The sequence below is a fragment of the Lissotriton helveticus genome, chromosome 7, assembly GCF_964261635.1.
Source record: "Lissotriton helveticus chromosome 7, aLisHel1.1, whole genome shotgun sequence".
Classification (NCBI taxonomy): domain Eukaryota; kingdom Metazoa; phylum Chordata; class Amphibia; order Caudata; family Salamandridae; genus Lissotriton; species Lissotriton helveticus.
This window is the reverse complement of record NC_136068.1, coordinates 634,370,796-634,389,625: the sequence shown is the minus strand read 5'-3', so window position 1 is coordinate 634,389,625 and position 18,830 is coordinate 634,370,796. Positions and strand designations below refer to the sequence as shown.

The following is an 18,830-nucleotide window of genomic DNA, read 5'->3' as shown; positions in this document are numbered from 1 at the left end:
TCCTTCTGGTCCTCCTTGGGCAATTTCCCTTTGAATCGTTCCATGGAGTCCCATAGGGCTCTATCGTACCTTCCCAGAAGGGCTGATGCACTAGAGACTTTCAGGGATGAAGCTGCTGTGCTGCATACCTTGCGTCCCCAAGAATCTTGCGTCTTGCTGTCTTTGTCAGGAGGAACTGACGAAGAAGGAGCGACTGTGATTCTTCTTAGCTGAGGCTACTATAACTGAGTCCGCCGCAGGCTCTCCTTTAACAAAGATAGGATCTGAGTCGGCCGGCCTATATTTCTTCTGGATACGTGCCGGTACTGCCCTGATCGTTGCTGGCGTGAGGAAAACCTCTTTGATTGGATCCATTATCCCTGGAACCAATGGGAGCAAAGGCCGTGTATATGATTTGTGATGAAGGGTCTCAAAAATCACAGTAGTGGACACCTCTGGAATAGCCATCGCTATATTAAGTTTGTGAGCACCCCTTTGCAAGACGTCCAGATACGTGTTGACGTCGTCAAGCGGGGAAGCTCTTGAGCGAGGGCTGTCTGCCAGCGTTGGAGAGTAATCCCCTTTAGAAGATATAGATGAAGATGAAGAGGAGGATGATGGAGTTCTTCTTCTCCTGTGGTGAGAATTCTCCTTCCTCACTGGTGATCTCCTAGGTCGTTCCTCCCTTCGAGGAGAACGTGATTCCCTCTGATGCACTGGAGATCTCGATCTCTCAGTCCGTACCTCCTTTCTCGGTGTTCGAGATCTGGGTTGTTCCCTCCTTGGTGATCGGGAGACCCTGGGGGTATGCGACCTGTCCGCTCTTCTCTCTCGTGAGCGTGATCGGTGAATGGTAGGACTCTGTCCATCTGCCTCTTCTGCCAGCTGCTGAAGAGGGGACCTGTGGACTGGACTCAAGTACCTTTGTAGTCTCTCTGTTGCTTCAGAATCCTTCCATTTACTCAACGGACCATACCATCTTGGCGAGAGTCTTGCCTGTGTGATGTACCGCCGCTGGGGACTCTTTTGCACAGGACTCCTACTCCTAGAAGAGGACCTCGATGAACCAGAGGCACTTAAGGAGGAATGGTGCGAAGCAGATTGTGTCACTAGGACTGTTGAAGGCACTGAAGGAGATCTCCGTCTCACCGGTGTTGGAGGACGTCTCAAAAGCCTTTCCCTCGACGTCGAACGCCTCTGCGGAGTCGACGGAGTAATAACCTTAGACGTTGAATGCTTCGACGTTGACCTGTGGTCCCTCGACGTCGATCGGCGATGATGAGCCGACGACGGAGTCTTCTCCCTTGACGTCGAACGGCGTCGTTCTGCCTTCGACGGAGGTCTCGACGTCGAACGGCGTTGCCCTGCCGTCGACGGAGGTCTCGACGTCGAACGGCGTTGCCCTGCCGTCGACGGAGGTCTCGACGTCGACCGACCTTGGTCTGTCGGCGACGGAGAAGTCAATCGACGTTGTCCTGTCGTCGACGATGCCCTCGACGTTGACCTGACATGCGACGTCGAGCGCCGACGTGCCGTCGATGACGATCCCTTCCTCGACGGCGAGCGTCCGAGGGGGCTCCTACTCCTCGACGCCGAGCGCCTCCGTGGAGACGTCGGCGGAGGTGTCACACTCTTAGAAGCCTGTCGACGTTGAGACGACGGCGGGTGTGATCTGTGCCTCGACGCCGATCGTCGCCTGGTTGACGACGGCGGAGGTGATTTAAATCTTGACGTCGATCTTCTCGTCGACGGCGATCTCGTGGCTTCTCTCGACGCCGATCGTCGCCTAGTTGACGACGGCGGAGCTTTCTTCGTCGTCGAACTTTGACGACTCCCCCCTCATCGACGCCGGTCCCGACGTCGACGGAGCTTTTTCTCTCGAACTGTCGATCAGATGCCGTTTTTTCAGCGCCGAGCCCGGTGCTGAGGTTGATGGACGCTCTGACTTGCCTTTGGAGGGAGTTCTGGGTCTCTTTGAACTCTTCCTCTCTGTAGATCTTCCTCTCATGGATCTCTGGGCCAGACCAAAGAGCCTGTTCCTCTCTCTGTCTTTAAGAGTCCTGTCAGACAGATTTTTACAATGTGAACAGTCTTTAGGATCATGATCCTCTGGCAAACATAAAATACAGACCTCATGAGAGTCTGTTCTTGCCTTCTTGTGGCCACAAGAAGGGCAATCATCAAATAATGATGGCATCCTGACAGGAAAACCTCACAAAAAATCGACTGCTAAGCAGCTATTTACTTGACCCTGATGCTAAAAGTCAAAGTAAATCAAAAAATTGTTCTATAGAAGATTTTCTGACTGAAAAAGGCAGAAAAGTGTGGAGCTGTGTATCCAGGGTCCTTCCTGAAGGAGCCGGAAAGAACAACTGACCTAAGTGTAACCCCTGAGGCATGATGGGAAGCTAGGGGCAGAGGTGCCTTAAAGGCACGGCGTCAGTTTTAGTACATTCAGCTACAGGTTAGCTTTTCAGTCTTTTTAGACTGGGGATTTGCAATGCAGCCTGGGAGCTGTATATGCTTACTGTGTGTTATGAGAATTTCTACTGTTTTCTAAGCATTAAAACAGTTTCTAAACAAGCATTGGTGTTGTTTCTCATGTTTCTAATGCAAAATACACTGTATGGTGGAAATTCTTCACGGCATATTCCAGCTCTATTTTATTTGGCTGCAATTGCTTATTTTATATATATATATATATATATATATATATATATATATATATATATATATATATATATATATACACATATATATATATATATACATATACATACATATATATATATATACATATACATATACATATACATATATATATGTCTATATTTATGTGGGGCACATATAATATATTGTTTCCGGGGTCCCGCGCATGGGCGGGAATATTCTAATGCTTATGACTATTGATGAGGATCCCCTGGAAGAGAACTGCTCTTCTAATGACCAAAGGCCTCTGACATGTTCTTCCAGATGAGCACCCCACCCAAGTGAGGATGCATCCCTAAATACAAAGGAAACGCTTTGTGGGGGACAGAAGGGCATAACTTGAATCAGGTTCTCTTCTGCCAACTACCAGGCCAGGTCCACTGCAGCATCCTGAGAGATTACAATGGTGTCTGCCAGATCTCCACTATATTGGAACCATTGTCTGCAGACGCCATTCTAAAGTCCTCAAGTGCTAGAGTGAATGCATGACCAGGAGGGTACAGGATGTTAGCAGACCTAACAGGAGTAGAATCTTCAAGACTGGAATCTGAGCATCCGCCAAAACCTTGGAATAATATCCTTAATGTCCCAGTTCCTCTGCAGGGAGGGGGAAGGCTCATAATTACGTTGAATCCAGTACTGCCCCTATCAACAGAAAGCACTGGGGAGGCTCTTGGTTTGGGCAAGTTGAGAGAGAAACCCAGTTCAACTGCAGGGACGCGGTTGCCTGCAGGTGGTGCAACATCATCTGAGACAAGCCATCTTTTAGCAGCCAGTCATCCAGATACAGGAGTATGGCAATCCCCTACATCTTGAGATAGGCAGTGAGCATTGCCATTTCGAAAATTCAAGATATGGAAGTCAATCCGAACAGGAGAACCACAAGCTGGTAGTGAGTGGTACTTACCATGAAACAGTACTTTATGTGCTATTGGAGAATAGGTATGTGAAAATATGAATCCTGAATGTAGAGGGTCAACACCCAGTCTTCCCCCTTTCATCGCCAGAAGCCCCGGAGCCAGGGACAGCAACTTGAACTTCCACTTGCGTATGTAAAACTTCAAGAGCCTGAGGTCTAGGATAGGACTAAGACTTCCGACCTTCTTGAGAACCCAGAAGTACTGGGAATGGCAGCCCAATTCAATGTCCTACTCTGACACCAACTGAACTGCTCAGTTCTGCAATAAGGCAGCCATCTCCTCCTGCAATACTTGTAGATGATCTTCAGACTTCATGGAGTGTTAGGGCAAGGTGCCGAAGGAGTCTGCTGGAAAGCTGGGGTATAGCCCCTTTCTACAATGTGAAGAACCACTGGTCTGAAATAATGACTTTCCAGGTGTGCAGATAGGAGGATGCCTCTTCTCCATAGATTATTACATGCTCCTTCAAAGGTAAACTGAAGCAGCTTTATCAATGGTGCAGGAAGCGGGAGGGAGAGGAGGAGGAGGGCTGCAGGGCATGAGAAATTCTTCCCTTGCCTGTGCCCCTGCATTGTCTGACATACTGCTTCTGCTGCAAGGGAGGCTGTTGGGACTGATGTTGCAAGTCGCAGCCTTTGGAGAATCCATCTGAAATCAAAGGTAATCCTACACAAGGGACTGCAAGTCCAAACATCAGGCTGTAGTCCTGCTAACTTTAAAATGCTCCAAAGCGGAGTCTGCCTTATCCCCAAAGAGCTGTGTTCCTTCTCACGGTATATCGATTAACATGTTGTGATCATGCCAAGAAAAGCCAGTTGACCAAAATCAAACCGGTCATCTCAGGGCCATTTAAGAACCCATCGTGGAGAAGTGTGGCTCAGTGGTTAGAGGCGGCAGACCCGGAAGCTGAGATCGGCCGTGGACCAGGGTTCGATTCCCCGCCTCGGCGGGTCTCGGGCTCAAAAATTCCACGGACTCGACAATTCTCGCTCCGGTGCCTACTCGACTCACGGGGTCACACTCTGCGACTCTGGGCAATAGCTTGCTTAATCTCCACTACGGCCCCTCGCGGCGGGATGCCTGGCTTTCACCTTGTGGATACCCTGCCGGGGTATCTCACAGGGGAATACCAGGACGGGTTCCCTAAGCAAGCGCCTTGATACCTTCGGGTGATACGTGCGCTATATAAGTCGCAATACATACATCGTCCTGGCTACAAAATCTGCTGTATGCAGACCAGCTCTTATCTGGAGGCCTCCTGTCTGCCCCGAACCAAGCAAAGTGGCCCCCAAGGTGCTTGGGCAATTGAGTACTACAGTCAGGGCCATATCCCAGAGGACTTGTGTAAGATAATCTTGGACGAGGAGGGTGGATTGTCTGGGAAGATCCAGATTGGAAATGGCTTGAGGCAGGGGTGCGTCCTCGCCCCACTGCTTTTTTCTCTGTTTTTGGCCGACCTACCAGCAAAACTAAGTGAGGTTAAAGGGGCAAGTCCAAAATTGGGAGGTAATCATGTTTCCTGCCTATTATACGCGGATGATTTAGTGATCATGGACCTGACACAGATAGGCCTCCAGAGGAAATTAAACATGTTCAATGAATACTGTCGGAATAAAAAGTTAACAGTGAACATGGATAAGACCAAAATGTTATGCTTCGGTAGGAGTAAAACTAGCTTCCTGTGGTGTCTGGGTACAAAGCCACTCGAGAGGGTGAACGAATACAGATACCTAGGAATCTGGTTTATGAGCAACCTTAAATGGTATACCCATCTGGAGGCTCTCAAAATGTGGGCATCTGCCTCTGTGAAGGGGCTAAAAAGATTGAATAGTGTGTACGGAGAAAACTCAGATAGGCAGGTCATAAAAGCCTACCTAGCAATGGTCCCCCCTCCAATTCCTGTACGGAGCAGAAGTGCTTTATTTAAGTGGGAAAAAAGGGTGGGATAAAGAGGAGGGAAATATTTTTTTAAACCTGTTCTCTTTGCCTAAATCCTCTATGGTACAGGCTGCAAGACTGGAGCTGGGAATTACCTCCTGGGCAGTAACTGCCTGTATGGCACTAATCCGCTTTTGGCAGCGCCTAGGGTCTGGAGAGCACCTAAAAATTTCACAGTGGTGTAAAAGCGAAATTGTCGCTAGCGAACTGACCTGGGCGAAAGAAACAAGAGCCGCACTAAGTGAAGCCTATGGTGTGTTGGGTTTAAAACTATGCCCGCAACTGGGTTATCCAGGTATAGCTAAGAAGGAACTGAGGACACTTGGAGCGGAGACGTCCCGCATATGTGACAGAGTATCTCTCGCGGAAAGTTTCAGTGTCGCATATGACCCTGGCCTGGGAACTTAACCAACAGTACCCCTACTTAGACAGATTGCCAAGCTACCACCTAAGACGTGAGGTCCTAAAAGTGCGAATGGGGATAAACCCCTGCTATGGGAATAAGGAAGCCAAAAATGTTATGTTGAATAATAATGGAACCTGTACTGCGCGTTGGGTACCCATTGCGATATTGTACATATTTTACTAGACTGTATGATGTTTTTAGATTTACGTAAAGAGATTTTAATGCCCGATATTTAAAAAAATACAGGATCAGAAATAGGATGCAAGCTGCTAGCTTTATAGCTGAAATGAGGTATCTAGATATTGCTTGTGCTATGGGGAAATTTTTGTGTAAAGTCAAGGTGTTCCTAAAGTGTACAGAGTAAATATCTTATGCGGCGCTCCTGGGGGAGTATGAGACTGTACATGTAAAGGTTAACGTTATGATTTGAAACCTTTTGGAATCGATTTGATGCTGATGGAAATTACCTGACTTAATCGCCCCCAGGGGGACTCTTGTATCTAGTATGAAGGAATGTACTATTTCTTGGGAAGTACATATGCCATGTTTTAATATGATCTTGGAATTGATTTGATGTTGATGGAAATTAATTGACTCAATTACCCCTAGGGGTACTTTTGTATCTAGTACGAAGGAATGTACTATTTTATGGGAAGTACAAATGCCATGTTTTTAATATGATCTTGTTTAAGTTTTAACAGTAATTTTATGTATAGGGTATACTTTTAAGGTTGTAATTAACCAAATAAAGTTTTCTTACTGACTGACTGACTTGTGCATACCTGCCAAATAAGAAGACTGTGTTAAGAGAGTGGAGAGCCACGCTGCCATTCAAGGCTATTATTTCCAAGTGCCTCCAACTTTTTAGACTCCCTACACAGAGCTGCTGTTGGTCAGGATCCAGGGTTCTGTTTCGTACAGGAAGAAACCTGTAAGACTAAACCCTCTGGGGAAGGGCTAGTGGATAGAAAGTGTGGGTCGCTGGGCACTGGTCTATAGCACCTGGCAGAGCCAGTTTACTGCAGGTGCAGATGTGGGTTTCACCCAAGCCGCCGTCACCGGGTCCATGAGCACCTCATTGAAAGGCAGTAAAAGGCTATCACAGATTTTAGGACCAGTGTAAAAAGTTGGCGCTGCAGGCTTAGGAACAGTAATGAGTTCCGGAGCCTGCACTGGTGGCGCCGCTGTCAGACACTCCTCAGCCGGAGTTAACTCTACCAGGTCCGGCTCCAAAGAAGAGTCCATTGGATTCAGAGAACATCAAGGGGACCTACCTTTCGTTGGAGACAGTCTCTCAGGTGAGGAGTCTCCAAGCCGTTCTTTTTGTTCTGGTGACATTTTCCTCATCAACAAATTTAATTAAAGTTAAGATGTGGAAGGGGACCTTTATCCAGGAACACCGGAGACAGAGTTCGGAATTGCGTACCTCTTGGTCGCAGGCCACAAAGAGCTTGATCGTGCAATCCTTAATTGTCTAGGGGTGTATGAAACCACACTTGAGTCATGATACGAACTTAAGCACCAAAGACACATCTCCTGGGGTTACGTAGAAGGATCTGTGAGAAAACTCACTAAAAATCTGAGGAGAGGGTGCTCCAGATTTTATTGAAGGGCACAAAAGAAAGGAAGCTATATGGGCTGCAGTCACATCAACACAGGAGCTATGTCAGTTTCCAGTCTGGCACCTGGGAAATGTGAAAGGTGAGTGTGACGGGGTGAATCGGTCCCAGTCAGAGGACGACATGAGTTCAACCCTCTCCTATCTCTCTACACAGCAAGCTGAGACCTGGGGTAGAGAGAAGCAGACTGTCTTCGTGCCAGAAGACGAAAGCGAACACTGTTACTTTAACTGGGCAGAGTTTAGACACAACCCCGCCCCCTTTCGTGACGTGGACCTCAAGGAAGAAGAAATTCCCGGAAACAACGAGACGCCAGTGTGTTCTACACCTGGAGGCGAAGGAGTATCGAGAGAGGAGGAGGAAGCGGAGAAGGTTCAAGGAGTAAGCGGAGGACGAGAGCGAGGGGGCGCCGCAGAGGGACCCGCAAAGCCAGGAGGCCAACGACAAGGCGAATCCCCGAGCCACGCTTCAAGGGAAGCGTGGCTTAGTCAGGTACGGTCACGTATCACGGCGTGGGCTGGAAGGAAGGGGACAAACCCACCTTGATTCACCCGTCCGACGTTCCCGTCACTCTCTACCGTGAGCACTGGCGACACCTCACAATACCGCTCTTAACTAATAACTGAGGACCGTGTGACTCCCCACACACCTACCCTTGCACCTTGTACATAGAGCACTTGACAAACTGGGCTGTTCTCTTTTTCCTTCTTTGGCGTTCCCAAGCCAGTCAATCTGGAGTGGAGAATAACGAGCCCTGAGAGACGCAAAAGTCGCACTTCCCCGGAGCAGAAGGAACTCAAGACTACTCTCCCTTACTATTGAAGCACACTTCGTAAAAGATGGGTGCTAAAATCAATAAAACCCAGTCTCAAACCTATACGTGTTCCCGTGAGTTTATCTAGCCTGCCACAGTGAGGAATCTCCAATTAGACGTATCCATCAGAAAAGTTCTTATAGCTGTAGTTTGTACTGCACTGGGGGTGGGGGAGGAGGGGTGTCATGAAACAAGTCTTGAAGGGGGAGATTTACCTTAATTCAATTCAAGCATGTGACTAACAAATATACCATGCTGGAGAACATAACTTGCATAACTACACCATCATAGTCTTCTTTCTCAGTCTGTACTAAATCATAACCAGTATGGGGTAAGATACCTTGCATTACCACAGACAATTCACAGCACTTAGTGCAATCTCTGTAGGATAAACAAACGGTCATCAGCATGGGCTGCAGGATCACCTGAAGATATCAGCAGCCTTGGTGTATTCCCCATTAAGGAGCTCAGGAGCCATATAGCGGGGGTCACCTTCCTGTGCCTCACTCAGATTCCCCCGATCTAGCTCCAGCATGAGACCAAAGTCACCCAGCTTGCATGTCTCTTTGGAACAAATGAAGATGTTGGCTGGCTTGATGTCCATGTGCACAAGGTTACGGTCATGCAGATGCTTCAGCCCCCGCAACAGGTCGCAGAAGAAGGCCCAGACCTGACGCTCGTGCAATGGGCCCCGCTCCTCGCAATAGTGCTGTAGATTAGTCTTACACAGCTCAGTCTGGATGTAAAGGTGTCGCTTCTCCTCCCAGGCTCGCACAAATTGTACACAGTTAGGGTGCTTGCCCACCCGCTCATGCTTCTGCACCTCCTCCAGCTTGCGCTGACGGTCCAACTCTCCCCTAAATTGCTGAAGGGAACGCTTCACCGCATAAAGGTTTCCATCTTCTCGGCTCTTCACCTGTCATAACAGACAAAATGGCAGTGGAATAGGTGTTACATTTATAGTTTGTACTTTATCTAGAGAAAGGTTTCAACCTACCACAACACTACATAAACACAGTTTTTCGGTCTTAACCTTTCAAGAGTACCATAATCTGGCTACTTATTTCTTTATGACCCACAGCAGACACACAACAAAGCTATCATATTGCGAAGAGGTAGACTTTAGGCGACCAAGAGAGCCCCAGCAACTGTTCATCTCAGAGCATCCCTGCAGTCTAGATGCCAGTACGCTACCTCTTTAGTCTTAGTAAGAGATCTGGGTATGATAAAACATCAATCACAGACTATGGGGACACAACCCACTCCACAGGACCTTAGGGACCTTGTAGCTTTTTGGCTTCATATTGAGGCTTTTAATCATACAAACCAAGAATGGGGCGTCATCAACCTCTCGCCGATTCTAAAGGGTTCTAGTAACCGGACTAATAAACTTGTGGCATTGACAAGTTGATGGGGGCCGGTATCGGGAATATTCCTCTTAAGACCCTCATTGGCCAGTCCTGCATTCAGGGTATCCCATAGCCCCTGAAAAATATTTAGGGCCTAGATGAACACTAGGTTTAAGGCAGCACCACTCGCCAAACCAAGATGTGGAGCCCCATCTAACCAGTTTTCAGCAACTTTGGATCGCAACTCTCAAGTGGTGACTTGCTGTATGAGTCTGTAAAGTCAAAACTATCAGGGTTTTTGTCTATTACGAGCCAAGACTGGAACCACAGAAACAAAAATGGACCACAATTACTAAAGAGGATATGCCTGCCAGTTGCTCAAGTCAGTTTACTGCTGGTATGCCCAGCTCTTAAGTCCCTTGAGAGACCTCTTGAGGCTTTTGGTAGAATTCTTTCTGTATTGAGATCAGAAGAGTTAATTCTGCTTCTAACCCAAACCTTCCTAGAAGTGCGGGAAGGAGCCCAGCACCACAGGTCACACCTGTTCTTTAACTTCCCAAAGCCTCAAATACCACAAGCACCTCCTCGCCTACATATTCTCAGCCACTCCTCTGCAGGCATTTACAGAATCAATCTTTGCCAGCACCATCAATCATATCAGATCCTTGTTGTGGGAATGCATCTACTCACACGTCTGGCTTCCCTACCTCCTTGAGCTGACCAGCTAAATACTGGCAGAACATGTGGCATCAAAACATATTCAGAAGAAGACACAACACATGCAAACAATCAGCAATTAAATGTGTAAATTGGCCTTGAAGATAGCCATTGTGCACATCCTAAAACCTGACAGAATTTTACTTTATTCTAACTCAAAGAACCCAGCCTTAATTCTCTCACTGAGAAATAGAGCTTAGTGGGTGGAGCATCTTCTAAGAGACCAACAAGTCACAGAATAAAATCGGAGTATAGATCACTCCGCCTTTAATCTTTTTCAAGTCAATGTAGTACAAGAATCTGGTTGAAGAAATCGCTCACTATTCATGTGTCTCAAACTACTTGGTCCTACTGAGAGGATGTCCAGCCATTGGAAAGTACTTGATCAACTGCCCTCCACTGTAAGATCTTACATACCTAATCTTCAGAAACCTGTGAGAATGAAGTTTGCCCACTTCCCGGCTCCTTCCATTCACCTCTATTTATCGCCTTTCTCTATCTTCTCAGGCTGTGAATAGGTAATGTTTGGCCTTCTTGGAAGGCATCTTAAGAGGCTCCATAACTAGTAGTAGAAATCATTTGAATTTCAACAGTTTATTTAATTCTTTGTCAAGATTGTTTATCAAGTAATTGATCCTTCTACCTTTATGAACCGTAACAGAAGAGGTTCACTAGAGGCTGGAAATTTCAAGAAAAGACTTATAGTTCAAAAGAACAAACAAAAGGAGTATCACGCTCCTCTCTTGCACTCCAGTCCTAGGAATTTTTTACCACCTAGTTGATGCATTATTTTTCAATAAAATTAGAAGAATGCCTGGAGGGAGAAAAAGCAGTGGTTTCACACCTGAAGTATTTGGCAAGTTTAAAACCTGTTGAAACCATGTGAATAGTATTATAGCAAACATCAAGACCTTGAACTACAGAAAGTTTGACAGGAATATGTGTATGGTTAGCATATATTATCAATGCACAGCTTGGGTACCACCGCCCCCGCTTTGTGTAAGGCCGAAGTGACCCATTTACAATGACCAGACACTGTTTTGTTTAAGTAGTGCACCAGTGGATGAAACTGGGCGCCTTGATTGCAGAACAGTTTAAACCAGAGTAGCATGTATAGTTCTGGAGATCTTGTAGTAATAAAGGACTTTTTCTAATCTTAAATTACATTTCCTCTGTTTCAACTGTTGAATAAGTCTGTGCAGTGGTTGCCCCTCCCAAACAAAATTTACGACTGGTCAGTTTTGAGACACAACAACCTATATTTTGGTATGAAATCATCCCCCTCTTTGCCTCCCTGTGTTGGAAGTCCTGTTCGGGGCTAGCCCAACTCAGCATTCACGTACTTTTGAGACGGCTGGAACAGTAATCAGTCGCCTCAAAACTGCACTCGCTGTCCTGGACACAAATTCCAGTACTCCAGTGATCCCGGTTATGTTTTGGTTTCTCAATATGGCTTTCAATGCCTCTCAGCTATGTAAGCTTGTGTATGTCACATAGAATTATATTCAGAGCCTTCTGGTTATTTTATTTTTCACTTTTGAATTCTGCCCAGTTGCCTCATTTACACTGGAGCGACAGGTTTTGTGGAGTCATACAAATGATTTTTGCGACAAGAGTTCTCTGGGTGGGGGCAGTCAACACCCAACTACCCTTGATGATGTTTTTGCTGGTCAACAATCAAACTACTGCTTGAAAAACACTGAATAATTATTTTGATTGAAGTATGCTAAACTATTATCGAGTTGAGAACAAAAAATAAATTATAGCAAGAAGACTCGGGTGGGGTAAGAGGGGAGCCGTTACTAAGCATAGTGCAAGGTTATTGCTCGGTGGACACAGGTGCAGCAGAGGATACATGTTCATAGAACAATTGAGTGCGAGTAGCTAGGACAAGGATGCACACTTTATCTACATTCTGCGAGGCTTGCTTCTTTCTCCCCGCAGGCAAGCAACATGTCAGTGCCAAAGACCATCAGGCATCATTGGATGGCATGTGTTAACTCTCACAGTGCATGGCAGCCATACTGGTTTGGGCTATCAACTTGGCGTGTCCATCTGGGAACTGAAAAACCACAGACCTTGCCAAAACTGGAGCTGTACCTGAAGGAAATGTTCATGCAGTTATATTGGGGGATGAGATCGCATGGCGAAAGGGGACTTGGAACTCCACCAAAGAAACCATTAATATATATCCTTACACTTGAAAATAACATTCAACTTAGGTTTGGAATTATTATCTTAGTTTGTTTGGTTTCTTTTGCCTTTCACCACAGAAGCATCAGGCATGGCACAACCACCAATATTTTTCACAGAAACTGGTCCATTTCTCCTGCAGTGGAAGGGAATATCAGACTAATGCCTACAGCAATTGGCGGTGAGAAGTGTTAACCATTAAGAAAACCTAATGTACTTCTACATCATCTGCGTATTGAGAGAGACAACATAGACCACAGCATTGCAGAATTGGCAACAGATGGTGATGTGGAGGTGAGAGAAATGTGATGGTAGGTTTTATTAAATTAGCACAGATCATTAAAACCATTGCAATAGAGTCATCATAGCGCAGTTACCACGTTAATAGCAAAAACTAAGAAAACCATCAAGCTTAAGTTTATATACATATAACTAACAAGGCAGTCTTGTAGTTACCATTATAATAATGTAACAGGTTTCCAGAGCCACGGATCAAATAAATTAGTACAGGAATACTAGGACAGGGGGCAAAAAAAGTCAGTGATAAGTTTTTTGGGGGGGAGGGGGGGGGGGACTGGAAGGGCAGAAGCAAGAGAGGGTAAAAAGAAATTGTCCAGGAGTCTCACATATTTTCCAGACCTTGCAAGCACCTGAATGTCTAAGGAAGTAAAGCAAAGGGCTGATGCCTCCCATTATGTTCTGATGCCCCATTTTAAATGTAAGGGTTTTAAAAGAAGTCTTCTGGGAGCGTCAAGGTCGGGACAACAACACAGAAGATGCAACCATGATTCAGACCTGTAGTTGCACAGTCTGCAGGCCCCCTCCTCACTTGTTGGAGTCCATCGGTTGAAGGCAGTGGAGCACAGAACTAAGAGACGCATGAATATTATAATCTTCCGGGCCACTGCGCTCAGACTTTCCAGGAGGTAAGATTGAGGTACCCAAGGGAGGTATGAGTTATTCAAGTGAAGCAGGATAGTTATTAGAACCTGGATGTCCATCTGGTAGGAAATTTGTCTGACCTGCTTATTGATAACCCTTTTCCAGACTGTGTATGGAATAGTGTCTGCGGTTAGTAATGACGTGTCGATGTCTAGCGTTCTTATGGCCTTTATAATTTGATGATTACACGGATTCCCAGAGCTGGCAAGAGTTTTTTAACCGGGCTTATAGGGTGTTGTCTGCAGCTTTGTGTCATTATGAAGTATTTCAGGGTATCAGCCTCACAGAAAATAGATTGTTTTGAAGGTCCAGCTTCAGTCGTAGTCTTGCCCTGTGGATGAAATTCGGAAGATGAAAACTTGGGCGCGGTCGAGACTGGCCGAACATGTGCCAGGAAAGGCCTGATGCCCATAGTTTAAGGTGGGGAGAAGAGTGGCTTTAATCACCTTCAGAATGGGTTCGGCAGAAGGACTACTCAGGGTCTGGTTGAGTCGGTCAGGGAGTATGTTATTGATCCAGCTCTCTTTTTCAAGGCTGCTAGGTGGACTGATGGTCTGGAAGACTCGCTAAACCAGACCCCCAGGTAATTGTACTTTGATGTTGTTTTGATCTTTGCGGGCCCAATGTTCCACGTTAAACTTTTCTTGGTCTTGCAACAGCCGAATATCAAAACCTTGGTCTTATCCTGGTTGATTTTCAGAGCGTTAGCAGTATTATATTTGTGGAGCGTTCTCAAGGCTCTTTGGGGGTCAGATTTTGCTTGGTCCATTATAACAATATCGTCGGCATATTGCAAAATGTGCAGGTTCGTTTTTGAGAGGCCCAGTTTTGGCTGGAGGAGATTGCTCTTCTACAGGAATCTTCCCAGGTCGGCGGTGTAAAGGTTGAAGAAGAGGGGGGCGAGAATGCAACCTTGCTTTACGCCGTCTGAGGTTGGAATTTTTGCAGAGACTGTCGTTGGGCCAGTTCTGACTCATACCCATGTGTTCTTATGCAAGGAGATAAGGGTTCCTAGCAGACTGAGGGATCCCCCACGTGTCTAATTTCCTCCATAAGGTGTTGCGAGACACTTACAGCGCTGTAGTCTATAAAGCAGCAATATAGGGGGAGATTATTTTTTGCGCGGCTTGTTGACTCAGGATGGCTAGAGTGGTGATGTTGTCTATTGTGGAGGCCGAGGATCGAAATCCAGTTTGAAAGTATGGTAGAATGTTGTTTTCCGATACCCATTTGCTAGCGACCTGAGAAGACACCGGGCAAATACCTTGGCCTCAAGATCTAATAGGGCAGTGAGTCAATAATTAGCTGGGAGAGAGGGACCTCCTTTCTTAAATACTGAGCATAAGATCGAGCCTTTCCATGAATCTGGTAGCCGATAGGTAGTAAACGCGTTGTTGTATAAGGGGACTAATAGCTTATCCCAATCTTCCAGCGCACATTTAAATACCGCCGATGGAAGGCTGTTGGGCCGGGGAGCGCCATCGTTTTTCATGGCTTTCAAATACTTGGAGACCTTGTCCGGAGTAGTCAGCTCATGGGTTTCTATCTGCGTAGTATCGGCACGATCTCTAATTTCGCCCTACACCGGGTCCAGGGTGTCACAGCAGTATTGTTGAATAACATGCTGGGACCAGTCTTCTTCACGGTCCGCGTTCCCCCTGCTCTTATTGGAGGAACAAAGTTTGTTTATATGGTTCCGGCTTTTTCCCTTTAACAGGGCAAATATTTTTAACCAGCCATTCGGCTCTTTTTGTTTCTTGGCTTCCCATGTTGATTTTTTGTAGGCTTTGCACAGTAAGGCCATATTATTAGCAGAGTGCTCTGTGCCTTTTGATTTGTGCAGGCGCACAGCCCTCCTTAGGGCTCTTCTTTGGATGGCTAACACCGGGTCAAAAATCTGCTTCGGGCAAGGTCTGGGGGGTCTGTGGTGAGCTTCAGGGCCTGTTAAGAGGTCTCGTAATTTGACAATGGCGTTGTCCGACCAACGATGGAAGTCTGTAGAAGCATTGTGCATGAAATTTGGAGTGGTTCCCATGAGCCAAGTGCCCACCTTATCAGAACCCGAAGCTTCCCATTTAATTCGTCTGACTGGAGTGTGGAATTCAAACTGCATTGAATGCCCACTTCAGTTATTTCGGCAGCAGCAGGCACTTGCAGGTCCATTGTTACAGTCAAAGGGTTATGGTCGCTCTCTGGGATTTCCATAAGGATTCATTTGTTTGCCAGAGATGGTGATAAAAAAATGTAGTCTATAGTCGAAATATTCTTAAATGTTGGAGGCAGATGGGCACCAGGATCCTGTTCCAATGCGATTTGCTTCACAGAACGTAAATTGTAATTGGTTAGAAAAGTGGTCATGACTTCTTGCTCTTTAGTTTTGGGGACTGAAAGGGCGTTGGAAACCAGGTCTCTGATGTTGAAATCGCCTAATAACAGTACTTCTCCAGAGGCGAATTCCATTAAAAGTTCTTCCAGATGTTTGACCCATAGGACTGTTGCCATGGATTTTGATGTTTTAGCTATGTTGTGGTAACAGTTAATTAAAAGCAAGGGAAATAATGCTCTGCTTGAAGTTGAAAGACCGGTAATTAGTACAGTTTGCCCTGCCGTTAAATTCCGATAGATGGGAGTAGCTGCGATCTTGCACTTATGTTTGATGAAAATGGAGAGGCCCCCAGAAGGTCTTCCATAGGAATTGGGCTGGGAGGCTGATGAGTTCATAATAGCCGTAGGGAGCCGTTGAAGATAGAGACCAAGTCTCTTGAAAACAAATGAGGTCACTTTTATTCAGATATTCCACTGCTGATTTGGATGAGAGGGTTGACTTTAATCCAGCCGCAATCCAAAAAGAAATGGTCAGTTTGGAGTCTGACCGTTTGACTTTCCAGTTAAGAAGAAACATATATAAGAGTTCTGTAAGAATGATAGAGACAATTTAGAATTAATGTTCTTCTACAGTGCCACAAATTATTTTCAAGGGTTCAAGAGAGACAGGGGTGAGTGAGCAACAATGTTGAAGCTCTCGGAAACCTAGCATGTGCAGAGGAATTTGGAGATTTTCAGTAGGTGAGATGTCCCAAAGGTTTCAAGGTTCATGAGAAGATCCAAGTGAAAAATCAAGATTTATATGAGGCCCCTGCTACAGTTCAGGGTTTGGAATATACTGCTGTGTGAGTATACAAAGGATATTTGCAGTAAAGGGAACCTTGAAATGTGAAAGCTGTGAATGTTCTGAGAGAGAATAAGAAAGGGGGCGCATAAGACCTTAGTCTAGTTAAAACACATAGAAAATAAAACATACGGGGTCACCACGTCCCTACTGTACACAGGTGCGGACCTGCTTGGCACAGCAGGTGTCCGCACAGCAGCCCCTCCTGGCATATGGGGTTGCAGATCCTTAGCTGCACATGGGTTCTAGGCCAATCGGCACAACATTCGCCCTGGCTCACTTCACGGTGGCCTTTCCCTGGCAACCGGGGCACGCCCACTTTGTCCTCCACACTGGTAACAACCTGATCAGTGAAGAAGCAGTTTCCTTACACCTAGTACTGGGAGTCCAATTGGTAATATTCCTCACTGGACCACTCTCGCTCCAACGCTCTCCTCTTCCTCAAAGAGCACACTGGCAGAAGATGGTGCTCCAAGGAATTTGGTTTTGAATTTTCTGGGTGATGTAGCAAACTGAGAGACTAGCAGGCCTTGGTCACCAGTCCGGGCATAGGCAGAAGTCTTGCAGAGCTCCCCATCCTCACAAAGCCCATCTGGCAGGGTCTCTAACTCCCCATCTTATAGTCCATTTCCAGGCACCAAATGTGATTTAGGGTCTGAGTCTTTGAAGCTTATCCTTGGGGTCTGCTGCTTTTGAAGTACCCACTGCTCTGCTCTGTCTTCCTCTTGAAAGCAGTCTATCTCAGCAGGACTGACTCCAAAACTGACTGCCCCACAATGCATGCCATTGGAGTGACTAGAGTTCACAACTGGATGTCACCCACAGTGATCTGTGCAACTAAAGGTTTGCTTTACTCTTTATGATTCTCTTATCAGGCCCATCTTCTTCCTGAGATGTGCCCATAACGCTTACATGTGACCTATCACTGATTCAAAGAGCACCCTCTGAAGTGCATGGGGAAGCCTGGCTCTCCAATTCACAGTGCGTGTCCCATCCAGCTTACAGGAATGCAGCTATGCACAAATCTGTCTGGGTGGGAAATTGCTCTACCTCTTCATCATGTTTCACCATGCAAGCCTGGGTCTCCAAATGGAACCCAGGGTTCTCCGTGCACTGTACCATTCACAGGAACACATACATGCAACTGGTGCATGTATACAGCATACACACACTGCAGAGCATCGTATCCTCCATGTACGGTACCACTCAGGCACACATACAACCAGCAAATACATTTAACATGAAGGCACTGTACAGCACTGTATCCTTCATGTTTTGTACCTAATACACATTAAACATGCACACACTGCCCAGCACTATATCCTTCAGAATGAGAGAGCCTGTAGGCCTCACTCCACTGACAAAGGTTAACAAGCATTAGCATAGCCAATAGGTCCCGCCTTTGGGACCTTATAAGTGTTTAGTTATCCAGCACAATATCCTTGGTGCAACAACATCAAGTGTTGCATGGCTAAACACGTATAAGTTCCCAAAGGCAAGACCTATTGGCTATGCCAATGCTGGTTTTGAGTGAGTGGCTCGTGCAGGTATGCTACTGTGAGGTAGAGATGCTGCGAGTGCTTTTACAGGGGCCCCTGTGACATTGCACCTCTTCAAAATGTATCTTGGTTCTGGTGTAATACTTCTAGCCCCTATTCCCGTCTTCTCGCACCCAATGCATCCTTAAATGTCCCATGTACAGCCGAGGTTGACACTCCCATTACCTCTGCCCTCCAGTGACACCTTACTCGTCACGGGTTGTGGTGGACGTGGTGATGGATGTGGTGGACGTGGTGGTGGACGTGGTGGTGGTAGTGGTGGACGTGGTGGTGGTAGTGGTGGACGTGGTGGTGGTAGTGGTGGACGTGGTGGTGGTAGTGGTGGACGTGGTGGTGGACGTGGTGGTGGACGTGGTGGTTGGAGGTGGTGGACGTGGTGGTTGGAGGTGGTGGACGTGGTGGTGGTGGTGGACGTGGTGGTGGTGGTGGTGGTGAACATGGTGGTGGTGGTGGTGAACATGGTGGTGGTGGTGGTGAACATGGTGGTGGTGGTGGTGAACATGGTGGTGGTGGTGG

General features: G+C 46.6%; 1 protein-coding gene across 2 annotated transcripts in view; it reads right to left on the bottom strand.

Moving 5' to 3' along the window:
- PKMYT1 (protein kinase, membrane associated tyrosine/threonine 1) overlaps positions 1–18,830 on the bottom strand; it is a 360,498-nt gene that overhangs the window by 242,171 nt on the left and 99,497 nt on the right. For both annotated transcript variants that reach the window (XM_078652880.1, XM_078652879.1), the window contains exon 3: positions 8,811–9,301. In XM_078652880.1, coding sequence (XP_078509006.1) covers positions 8,811–9,301 — 491 coding nt within the window. The remainder of the gene's footprint in view (positions 1–8,810; positions 9,302–18,830) is intronic.